The sequence below is a fragment of the Fukomys damarensis genome, unplaced genomic scaffold (genome assembly GCF_012274545.1).
Source record: "Fukomys damarensis isolate Sample0158 unplaced genomic scaffold, DMR_v1.0_HiC HiC_scaffold_37, whole genome shotgun sequence".
In the NCBI taxonomy this organism is placed as follows: Eukaryota; Metazoa; Chordata; class Mammalia; order Rodentia; family Bathyergidae; genus Fukomys; species Fukomys damarensis.
The window spans coordinates 36477312-36489467 of record NW_022900949.1 but is presented as its reverse complement, the minus strand read 5'-3'; the positions used below and the strand labels follow the sequence as shown (position 1 = coordinate 36489467).

Here is a 12156-nt window from a genome sequence, read left to right as displayed (position 1 = left end):
TAACACAATTTCTATGACTCCTAGTATGTCTCTAAATTTGTGTCGTCATTTTGGAAATATAGGGCTTTATATGCAAACTGCATTCCTATTTATCAAATGTGGTATCAAGTTTCCTCTTTTTTTTCTTATTGATAGAGATCTACTCAGAAATCTCCTAAGAGAGACCATGTGTACCTCAAGAGAACATTCACTTTTTCTTTTTTTTAAATTTAATTTATTGGTACATTCTAGGTAGACAGTACAGCTACATTCATTACTGGGATCTTGTACCTTTACATGCCAGGTCTTGGTTCTCTTCTCTCTCTTTTTCTTTCTTTCTTTCTTTCTTTCTTTCTTTCTTTCTTTCTTTCTTTCTTTCTTTCTTTCTTTCTTTCTTTCTCTCTCTCTCTCTCTCTCTCTCTCTCTCTCTCTCTCTCTCTCTCCTCCCTTCCTTCCTCCCTCTCCTTTCTTTCCTTTTTTCTTTGTATTCTGCCTAATTTTACAAATTGCTCATCTTGGGACATACAGTTTTTTAATCCTTCTAAAATTTGGTCTCCTAATCATTAAAAAAAGTACGCATAAAGTACCATGAGAGCAAATGAAATGTTGATGTAGAGCAATGAGCACAGAAAGTAGGGCAAAGCAGTTCATAACAAATATCCAGTTCCCTTCTTCTCCCTGGAAAACTACGGGAAAGTAGGGGATTACCTCTGAACATGTATTTTCAAATTTCATTAGCTAGAACTCTGTTTAATTGTCACTCTAAAAAATGTTGAGGCTGAAGAATGACTTGAGATTACAGTCTAAAATAAGAAGGCCTTTTTTAAACTTGTAGATACTTCTTCAAAATGGCTAATATCTATCACAAGAGAAAGTCTGAAATTTTTAGATGGACATCGAAAGAGGAAGGTTAAAAAAGTGTCAGATGTGTAGTATGCTACAGAATCAAAGTCCTCAAGAGTAACACAACTCGTTTCCCAATTTAGAATATAAAAGGAAAGAACCAGTCAGAAACAAAAAATGTAATTTCTATTGAAGTGGCTGATAGACATTAAATTGGAAAAATGACAAATATTGCTATTATGAATTACTATTTCTAATATCAGATAAAAGCAGGTGGTCAAAAAGTTTTAGTTAAAATATATTGAAACTTCCATTCAGATAAATACCTGAGATCTACAAATATTTTCAGTTTTTTCAACCTGTTACGAAAAGATAGGTAGTACTAAGAAATTAATACTGGATATTGTACATTTTTTTGGCTAGCAACACAATGCTTCAATTTTTGCAGGGATTCCTTTGTACCCACAATCATTTGAAATCAAAATAACTGATATAATTTTGAGCAATAAGCAATATTCCAATTCATGGGTTTTTCATCTCATAATTTTGGATGAAAAGGGTTTTTGAGGTGAGCAGCCTCATTGTGTCTTTAAAACATTCTGATTCAGTCTTGAGGAATGTAAAAGAGAGATGACATTTTAAATAAACACTGTTTTTTATGACAACTGTGTGCAAAGTGATGATATTTTAAGGAGGAAGTTTTTGAAACATTGAGTTCTTTCAGTAGGCAATCATGTCACTTTATGATAATGACTAAAACTGTCATCACCAAAGATTGTGACCTAAATATTCAGAATGTAAACTAACACAGAAATCTTTGAGGATCTATGAAATCATCTTGTAGGTTGAAGATGGAGTTGTTGCTCATTTCTCCTCGGATACTCAAAAGGTAAATGTCCCTTTTCTAAAATACCTGTGGATATTGCAGTATAAATTTGATAGACAAAGGTGATGATTGGGAAATGATTAAAAGTATTACCTACTGGAAGAAGTTTAATGTTTAAAGAGCGGAAACATTTGTGAGGCCAAGCAAAACCTCTGGAAAGCTGGGACTGAAAATCAACTCTGAAGCCATAGGCTTCCTTTTTTGTTTGCTTGTTTGTTTGTTTGTTTTTGCTAAGGGGTGGAGAGGAATGACTAACCTAAGGGCATGTTCATCGCTAGGGGAGGAATAAAATCCAGAATGCAGGAGGAACACCTTGCACTACTGTACTGCTACATGCAAGAACACAAAGGCCATGCAGAAACTCTCATTTAAAATGTGCAGAAAATAAAAGTATTCCATCTTGTGACTAGAAAGCAACTGAGAAAGACGTTTCAAAATACATACAGAAATTCACCTCTGTCTAGCTGTCTGAAAACTGTATGAGATTCTTCCTGATGATGTTTTCTGCCTTCCCTGGAGAAGGTTATGAATGTCAAATGACACAGTTACGCTAGGGTTATACTGATTTATTCCAAGAGCTAGAGTGTGCTCGCAGCAAGGCCATGTCTGCAGCACACTGAAGCATCTTGATCGGCATCTACAGGCTCATTTCTGTGTCCTGGTCATCTGTCCCAGAAGTTCTCAAAATTGGCCAAAAGGTACCTCAAGTGAGAAATGTGCATCTGTTTCTGCATTAATGTTCTTAAAATCTTAGTGAGAAATGGCATATTATTCAAATATGTTTGATCCCATATCTAAGAAATACACTTCACTAGGAATCCAAGTTTTTAAAGATGAGTTGAGTATTCTGCTAATACATGGAATTCTTTAACGGAGATTATGCTAATCTTTTCTAATGACAATGACACAAGAGGAACAATAAGAAGAGGAAAAATAATTTATCATCATTTAAAGTATAATTAGTTTTTAGTACCGTCTATTTTAATACTTTAATATTTTAAAATAGTGAAAAATCCTATCTGTGTATAGGGCAATGTTCTTGGCTCACAAATATAATAAAATATTCTTTCAACTTAATAATATAAGGAGGCAGACACATGATAGATATCAAATAGCTGGAATATGAGAAAATGTTAGTCCCACTTAACTGGGAAAGTAAAAATCATGTATGCCTGATGTATGAAGCATATCTAAAGTGCAAAAGAACAAAACAAATTTTTCTAGAAGGTTGTTGAATAGGAATGAGTCTAATGTCCTGGAGTAGTTTCTGGGGAACACAAAAGCAGAAATAAAGATGTGCTAAGTGTCTCGCTGCCCTAAGAGATAACAGAATTGAATCTAACTTAGTGAGATACCAGTACTGTGGTGAGAATCACTGTCTGTCTTCATCTTCCTATCAAGGACAAACAGTCTGGAGAAAAAACAACAGTTCTATCAAATCAAGAGCTGCAGAGCTCCAGAGAGTCGCTAGCATCTGGGGAAACTGGTAGCTTGCTCCTCAATTTGTCATGTGCTTAGGATGCTAATTACCTATAGCTAAGTAACAGATGAAATAAACAGAGATCACAAGACAAATAAAATTCTGTGCTAATGCAGCAGGGCCTACATATTTGTCATGGCACTGTGGATAGTGGGCATAGTGGAACATCTCCATCCTGTGCATTTCCAGTGAGTTCAGTAAAAACTGTGGAAAGTAAGCCCCCTGGCTTTGTGACTGGGTGTACTTCTTACTCCTATAGTTAATAAAGATGGTGGCCAATGGCCATGAGTTAGCCAGAAGACAGTTGTAACCAACAAGGACATGAAGGACCAATGATGGGCTCTTGGGCAGAGATGAATCTGTTCTGCCTTCCCCTCTGCCAGGCGTCAGTACCAGAGACTTCAAAGAGAAAAAAAGATGGTCCATGTGGTTCTCTTTCTCTGTCTCTGTCTCTCTCTGTCTCTCTCTCCGCCCTCTGTCACACACACACACACACACACACACACACATGCGCGCACGCACAGAGTCCCAGAGTTCCCATGCTGAGAAGAAAGGAGGGCAAGTCACATGGTGTCTCCTTGTTACCCGAGTGCCCCTGTCACACTATTAAGACAGGAAGGGCTGGGGAAGTGCTTGGGTGAGGCACGAAGAGACAGATAAAATATAAGTTCAGTATCAAGCTCGAGTTTTAAATGTTTGAAATTTAATAATTAAAAATGATCACACAGTTCCTCAAAGGTTAAAAATAAATTTACTGCATGGCCCAGCAATTCTATTTATATATAAATAGATAGATAGATAGATATAGATATAGATATATAGATATATATTCCATTTATATATATACATCCAAGAGAAATGAAAGTATGTTCATACAGATACTTGCATTTGAATGTTCTTAGCAGCTTTATTCATAATAGCCAGATAACCAGAAAATATAAACAACCCATTGTCCATCAACCGATGAATAAATGAAATGTGGTATAAAAATACTGGTGTATTATTAGATAATGATATGAAGTGAAAGACTGATATATGCTATAAGATCAAGAAGCCTCAAAAATTACAGTGCTGGGAATGATGGCACACTGTATAATCCCAGCATTTGAGAGGACTGAGGCAGAAGGATCACCAAGAGTTTGTGACCAGCATGAACCACACAGAGAGACTTCATCTCAAAAACATATATTGAAGGAAAGAAGCCAAAATTCAGAATGAGAGTAATAATTTTTGCATTTGGCATTGCTTTATTATACATAAAAACAGCTGAGATAGTTTTCAGATTATAATTTGATGATTAGTAGTCACTGAATAACTGAACAAATGGCAGTAGCTCTAGAAAAATCGAGAGCAGAGCTGGATTTACATAGGATAAAATTAAAGAAGAGAAGACAGGAGAGCAACTGCCCAAGAGGAAATTGTAGGACCGTAAGAAATGCCTTGAGGAGGTGAAGGGAAGGCAGGGGAATGGGAAAAAAAAAAGAACCAAAGGCCGGAGATTTAGCTCAGTGGTTTGGTGGCCTGACTCGCAAGCGCAAGGACTGAGTTCAATCCCCGGTACCACAAAAAAACACAAAGAAACAAACAAACAAGAAACAAGAACTAAGATGCATCATGTAAAGGTACATGATCCCAATATACTGTACTATATACCTAAAATGTAACAATAAAGAAAAAAAGGAAAAAAATTAAAAAAAGAAATGCCTTAACATATTTCATTTGTTGAAGGGAAACATTGCTCCAAAGACCAAAAGCATAAATGCTCAAATTACATTTTCACTCCCTTGGTTTCTTTCTCCTAAATTCTTTTCTCCACTCATTGGTATAATGGAAATTTGCATAAATTTCTACTAATGAGGTAATCCAAATACGGACTACTTGGACCCATATGTTGGATTACATCACAAATCCAAAAGCCATCTGTAATGAGTAAACATTAGAGACAGAGCTCAAAGAATTTAACTGAAATAGTTTTCCTACTGAATTGATGTAGATGAACAGGTATTGTATAGAAGTCAAGAAAACCTCTCTCTGGAGTGGTCCAATTTTGCAAAGCAGTTACCTTAAGCCTTCTGAGCTGTCCTCATAATCATTTGGATGAGCTCTGAGGCAACCCAAAAAAACAACTGCAACAAAGCAAACTGAGGCACTACAAAAATGACCATTGTGTATTTGAGACTCTTTCCATGTGATTTCAGAGCCTGACAGGCGAAAATGAGCTATTTTCTGCTCTGAGGCTAGCACAACCAGTAAAAAGAAACTCCGCATAAATCTTAGAAGTACACAGTCTGATCATCATGTATTTCCTTCACCATGTGATTAACAAGGTGTAGATCAGGGCTTCTAAACTGCTGTATCTGAGCCTATTTACTAATGGTGGAAGATGGTAGAAAGGATGATGGTGCTCACAATAGCTAATACATTCTACATGCTCAGTGACGAGGTATGTTCCCAAAGCATTATTCCATGTAACATTGAAACTAATTTGAAAGACGGGCATTATTAGTTACTTTTTACCATGAGTAACACAGACATGAACTGGAGTGACTTAGCTAAGCCCTTTAGTTATGGTGAAGTCGGGACTCAACTTTGGCTGTCTCGCCACAAAAAAGTTAGATCCCATTGCTTCCCTGGGAAATACCTAGATGGGATAAAACCAGTCCTAGAGTGAACGATGAGGATGCACTTCCCTTCTGCACCATAGTCTCTCTGCCCATCAAACTCTATTTTCTCCAAGACTGCATCTGTCACTTTCCTCTCTCGGGTATCCTCTCAGAAGCAACAGATATTCTGAGTTCTTCCTACAGCGAGGTTCACATGGATGGACACCCATATAATTCCTTCTTCTACAAAAACATGATGAGAGGGCAATGTTTATCTATCGCATAACTGCTTTTCAATAATTTCCCATAGGTTTAATCATAATATAAAAATCAGTTTATCATCTGGACACCAGAGAATTCCAGAGGAGGACTTTCTGGGGATGTAGGCATTTGGATTCCTTTACAAGAAGATACTTATAGTCGGTTTTAACTGTATACCTTTAAATCTAATAAAATAAAAAACACATAAAATGGGGAATATAAGCCCTCAGGACAAAATTTAAGAATTCTTTGCAACACTTAATTCACTCTGGTATACTTCTCTAAGGCCATTTCTCGTCACTGCTTGCATTCTCTCCAAGGCACCCAAACACCTGAACACGTACAGCTCCTCAACAACCTTCCCGAAGGCCAGGACCCACCCTTCCTGATCACTGTTTCACTCCAACAACTGCTGGGTAGGCCTTCAGGGGTCAAGTGTCTTCTCCTGGGAGAGTTTCTCCTGGAACTCTGAAGTAGTGATAGGTGCTCTTCCCACAATTCCAAGAATCTCCTGAATTTTCCTTGTTAAAATTCTTGTCACTTCATGCACAAACTTTACATGTCTGCACTAACACCTAGAATTAAGCCTCTTCTTCTCCCAAGTGACAGTTCCACACAGCTAACAGAATGGAACAGTGCTAGGAGGGCTGCTGCACTCTGGCCTTTCTCCCCTCTCTGCAGCGCCCTGTATATTCACATCCCAGGTGATGGGAGTCACGGACCCCAGGGGGAATTTCAAAGCCAACTGCTAGAAATGTAAAGTCACTAGCAGCTTGTGCGCCTAAGAAGCTGTTTAAAGCCGAATCTGGATTTTCATCTGAAAAGGAAATAGGCTGCTTCTTTTGAAATCCTTATTTTGAGGAGTTTATTGCTTATAAGCACCACATTTTTGTTGCCTGGAATCTAGGAGAAAATGTGTGAGTATGTTAAGAATCTACAGATTTGCACTGAATTTTAAAAGAAGCAAAGGAATGAACAACAGCATATCTTAAAAATAATTTCTGTTATGCTAACATGATTAAAATAGCAAACATTTATCTGATATTTTCTAAGCCCCACTGCATTCTAAAATCGTCTACATAAATTTACTCATTTAATCCTCACAGTAACGTTATGACATATGTGGTATTACTATCTTCCTATACAGATTAGTACATTAAAACTAATGTATTGGTCAAGCACGCCCAGCCCTTGGCTTGTGGCCTTGTAGTAATGTTTGGTTTCACTATTATGATAAAAATTAGAAAATGAAAGAAGCTTTGTTACTTAAATATATTAATTATATTTTTCATATGAGGCCCTAAGATTAACTCCACTTTACTCTGTGGGGGCTCAATGAGTTGGACCCCCCACATGCCCAACATGTCACAATTGGTAAGTGGATGAGCCAACATTCAACACACATTTACTGAAAAAAAGGCTGCGTCTTCACCTATTCTGAAATAAACAAAATTGATGCCTGTACTGCAGCATAGAAATAAGCAACAAAATTATTCAAATAAGTGAAATAAAATACTATTTTTATTGATACTACTTTCTATCTCTTGATAAAACACCCAAAGTCCCTAAACATGTGTGATGAGATGCTGCACCAGGTTACCTGTCTCTGTAAATACCAAAAGACTGGTGCCACAGAGAAGTCTGCTTTAGATTTGAAATGAAAGTAAAATTCCAGCATTTCCATTAATGTTTTAAGCACTTAGTTTGGGTTCGGCTTCACCTGGCTCACGTTTCATAACAAAGACCAGCAACTGCCTTAGGAATTCCCCAACTTCATAAACTCCCGAGTTTCATTAAATATATACAATTAGAGCTTACTTTTTAATCAACAATCAATTCTTGCACATTTGGAGGTCAGCCCTCAGGTTATAATTCATTCAAAATCATTTTGCGTGCTGAGTTAAGAAAATCTATTGTGATCCAATATAGTATCATCCGATCATGTCCAGAAAGAAACCTTCCCCATACAATGGGATCAATATCCGATATCTGCTGTAGAGAGTCTATACCAGATTAACAGGGTTGGTGCCCGTTTGGGTTTGAGCCATTTTATCAGGAATTTCAGCCTGGCTTCTAAAAATCAATCCTTCCTACTGTCAACTTCTAGCATGATCATGAGTGTGTGTGTGTGTGTGTGTGTGTGTGTGTGTGTGCGTGAGAGAGAGAGAGAGACAGAGGTGCGCATTAGCACAGCCTAAATTGAGGCTTAGCTTTTGTCTAAGTAATAATATACTTCAAGATAGAAGCTAGACAGACGTTGAGAATATACCGTTGGATTCATTTTACAGGATCTTCACAATTTTCTTAATTTTAGAATAAGGGTAGCTTTCATGACGTATCTCTGACTCATATGGCATTATAAACTAAATTTCTGTCCATTATATACTGAAGTCATGTGGGCTTTTTTTCTATTTTTTAAAAAATCAGCAAATATTAAAATATTTAGTTAGCTTTATTTTAAATGTCAAATAGTCATACTTTGAGGTGGACCAATAATATATTGCCAGGGAATTCCTGGCTGAGGAAAGGAAAGTCATTGCCTGCCAATTAGGTCCTATCTGACCTCAGAAAGAGGAGAATCTAGAGTGCTTTTGTCTTTTGCTCAAAATGAATACATAAGAGAAAGGCAAAGGGACTTCCATGTCCAAAATCTTGGACAGGTTTTTGAATATCGAGAAGGTAAAGTGCAACTCAAATAAGAGCATGAAAAAACCAAGATTAAGTCCATGTAATTAAGAATGCGACTCAAACGGATATTACGTGCTTGGAGAAGCAAAATTTGCAGGTATAGCTGGAAGAAGAATGTAACTGGGAAAATCATATTCATTAACGTATTAGAAAATGGCCACCCCAATTCCTTCCTGGGAGATTAACAGTTGTTGTCAGCTTGTCTGCATGTGGCTCCCACTGCCCACAAAGAAGTCCAGCCCAGCACACAGATCCCTTCCTCTATGTCTTACCTGTCTCTCTAATTGTATTTCTTGCCTTTCTGCTACCTTCGAAATATGGAGCCATCCAATGATACCTCTTTTACAACTTCGTGTCTTCTCTCACCTCTCAAGTCCCTTCCCCAGTGTGTCTATCTGAAAAACTCCCACCAACTTTTGAAACCCGAGGGAAGGGTCTTTTGCTGCCTCAGTGACTTTCCTACCGCAGTCAGACAGATCATCACTCACATCTGGGTACTAACTGCATCTGTGCTTTTAAAGCCCTTGGTATTTCCATGGTAGCCTGTTGTGATTAAAATTGCTTATATATTTCCCTCACAGGTAAGCATTTCATAGTAGATAATTACAGAGTTTGATTCTCTTTACTGAGTTAAAAAGTTCACTAAGAGTTTTTACTCAAATAAATTGAGCACTATATTTTAGAACAGGAGAGACACACACTTCTGGAGTTTTATACTCGTATTTTAGAAATATCTTGTAAGACAAAAAAAAAAAGCAGATTGGGTCTGATGAATATTTCTGTCTGGCTAGGAAATGCGTAAAAATTTTGAATTCCCTTAGTCATGTGTTTCCTGTATTATTGAAGTGTCCCTCATCAAAATACAGGAAGACCAAGAGCATTTTTATGTTGGGAGCATCACAGTTGAACATAAAAAATCAAGAAACACTCCTGGTAAAAGCCATGCTGGAGGAAATGAGGGTCAATGTGAGCTTTGTATCAGGAGCCAGCAGCTCTGGTTTCCAGTTCCTCCCTCCCACTCAACAATTATATCTCTTTGGCTGCTACACATAGAAACACAACTAGACACGATTTCATACCCTTGAAACATGCTTCAAGATGTTCTTAATTTAGTCTTTTAATTCTTTAAATGGCATTTTTTTATCACTACTGGGTTTATTTAACACAGCTTATTCTTGCCTGTCTTAAACAGACATGTGATTTTTATATATGAGGTTGAGAATACATACCACTCCCAGTGCCTGGTCCTTGTGCTGTCTCTGTGTGTCTATTGGTACTTATTTTTGTCAATATCACTCTATTTTGTTGATTTTAGTTATTATAAGTCTACAGATACTAGTCACATACTAACATCCAAATATTATTTATCTTTATTATAAATTACTTTTATGTCGAGGCAAATTAATCATTTGAACAAACTGGAAGGTTCTGCAATTTCTGATGCAGATTTCTAATTCATCATCCAAGTAACTATGCTGTACTAAATATATGCATGAAAACTTACATACAGGCGCATAGTCCAGGCAACACAATATCCTCTGAAGAAATAGTCAGAGTTTCTCAAATCCGGATTCATGTAGATATTCCCCGACATCTACGAGTTCTCACATTTGAGAAACTCTGTCCTCAGGTTTGATCCAGTAAACCTTTCCCTGATTACTTGGAGGCACTCTGGGTTCTGTTTGCTTTTCTAGTTCACTGTCCAGGTCTTGCACCATACCTATGTGACCACTTAATTTGTACCCCCCCCCCGAATTAACAGCTCGGGTCAAAGACGGTCCATAGGATCAAAAGCTGAATCTTATTTGTATCATACTTCTATATTTTCCAGGGTATTTCTGTATATCAAAATCTCCACTTTGGATTCACTATGTTCTACTTTTTTACACTAAAATGATCTCTCTCTCTCTCTCTCTGAATTTGATGAACATGATTTCAGGTTCAAAATGTTAATTTAACCTGAGTATTGAATAATATGAACCAAGGTGTAATGAACCTAAAGAGTAAGAGAGAAAAAACTGTTTTCACTATGGGTAACTTGCATTAAACCTAAATCTTGAATTCTTCATGCAAAAACTGGATTAATAATAGGGTCCTCCTTCATATGATTATTTTAAGTATTTCACAAGATAACGTGTGTAAATTCTTAGCCCTGGTAAATACCCTCAAACTAGGAGCAATTTCACAAAATCACTGGAGTTTGTAGTATTGTATGTGCCTTCTCTGCCATTTTTATATAATTCAATTAGCTTGCAAAATTACAGTGCCTCAGGAATTTAAAATACTAAAGCAAAGTCCTGATCCAAATTCCTAATTAAGTTCTTGAACTTTAGGACAAGAGCAAATGGCCTCAAGCACACACTGTTAGAAATGTTTATATAAACTAGTCTAAACAGTTTCTTCTCTTATTTATATGTCCCCCAGATGTAGATACAGGGAAAACAGGGTGAAACCCAAATTCACATCCTTCCATCCAGCAATAAGCAATGATCACATCAGCGAATGCTGTTACACCTACAAACACGCAGAAGGTGATTTTTCTTCTTTCTCATCACAATCTTGAGACTTGTGGCTGAGAAAATGATACAGAAATGCGGAAATAAAAGAACCACAAAGATTCACAGAAACCATTCCCAGATGAGCATATTGCGTATTTTGGTAAATGCACCAGCATGTTAGGGTCAGCAGCACATCCATGCTTCATGTGAGTTAGGCAGAGGGAATGTTTCAGAGAACTGGCACTGAAAGCACTCTCTGAAATTACTGAGCTATGTTTACAGATTCCCTGCAAATTTATGCTTTCAGCTTTTTCCTGAGATAAAGAAAAGATGTTTTGGCTACAATCTATCTGTCTAGTAGATGTCCACTTCTATCTTCTCATGAAGTAAGACTGCCTAAGGGATTCATATTCTGATTGAGCTTAGTAAAAATTAAAATCAACATTAGATAAATATAACTTGTCCTTCTACCTCAGTTAGAAAGTTCAACGTCTCCAAACAAAAACAAATAATGGTGGACCAGAGACCAGGGAACCAGAGCGCCAGAGTTGACCTGAGTGTCCACCAACTTCTAGAAAATCCTTCTGCATTTCCACCTCATAGGACCACAGTGGTTTTGATATTCTCCTACTTACCAAAGGCTTGGTTTCGTCTTCATCTTTGAAATAATAGAGTTGATCTCCTTTGAGCACAAACCAGCGCGTGTGCCAAGTCTTGACAAAGCCTCCTTGCTTCCTCAGCCACCCACACTTCATGGCGCTCTGCCGCCCTTGGCCTTGATGGGGGTTCTCGGTGGAGTCCATGTTCTCCTCCATTATCAAGCTGGTGGACTTTCCTATTCAGCAAACAAAATGAAGGAAAGAGTAAGGTTCTCTGTTACAGTCAATTCCCTTTTAAGCCACCCTATCTTTAAAAGTA

General features: G+C 37.4%; 1 protein-coding gene across 2 annotated transcripts in view; it reads right to left on the bottom strand.

The window, feature by feature from the left end:
- The window catches only part of Arhgap24 (Rho GTPase activating protein 24), a 629612-nt gene that overhangs the window by 328358 nt on the left and 289098 nt on the right, over positions 1 to 12156 (bottom strand). For both annotated transcript variants that reach the window (XM_033759363.1, XM_010621603.3), the window contains exon 2: positions 11874 to 12073. In XM_033759363.1, coding sequence (XP_033615254.1) covers positions 11874 to 12053 — 180 coding nt within the window. In that variant the 5' untranslated portion in view covers positions 12054 to 12073. The remainder of the gene's footprint in view (positions 1 to 11873; positions 12074 to 12156) is intronic.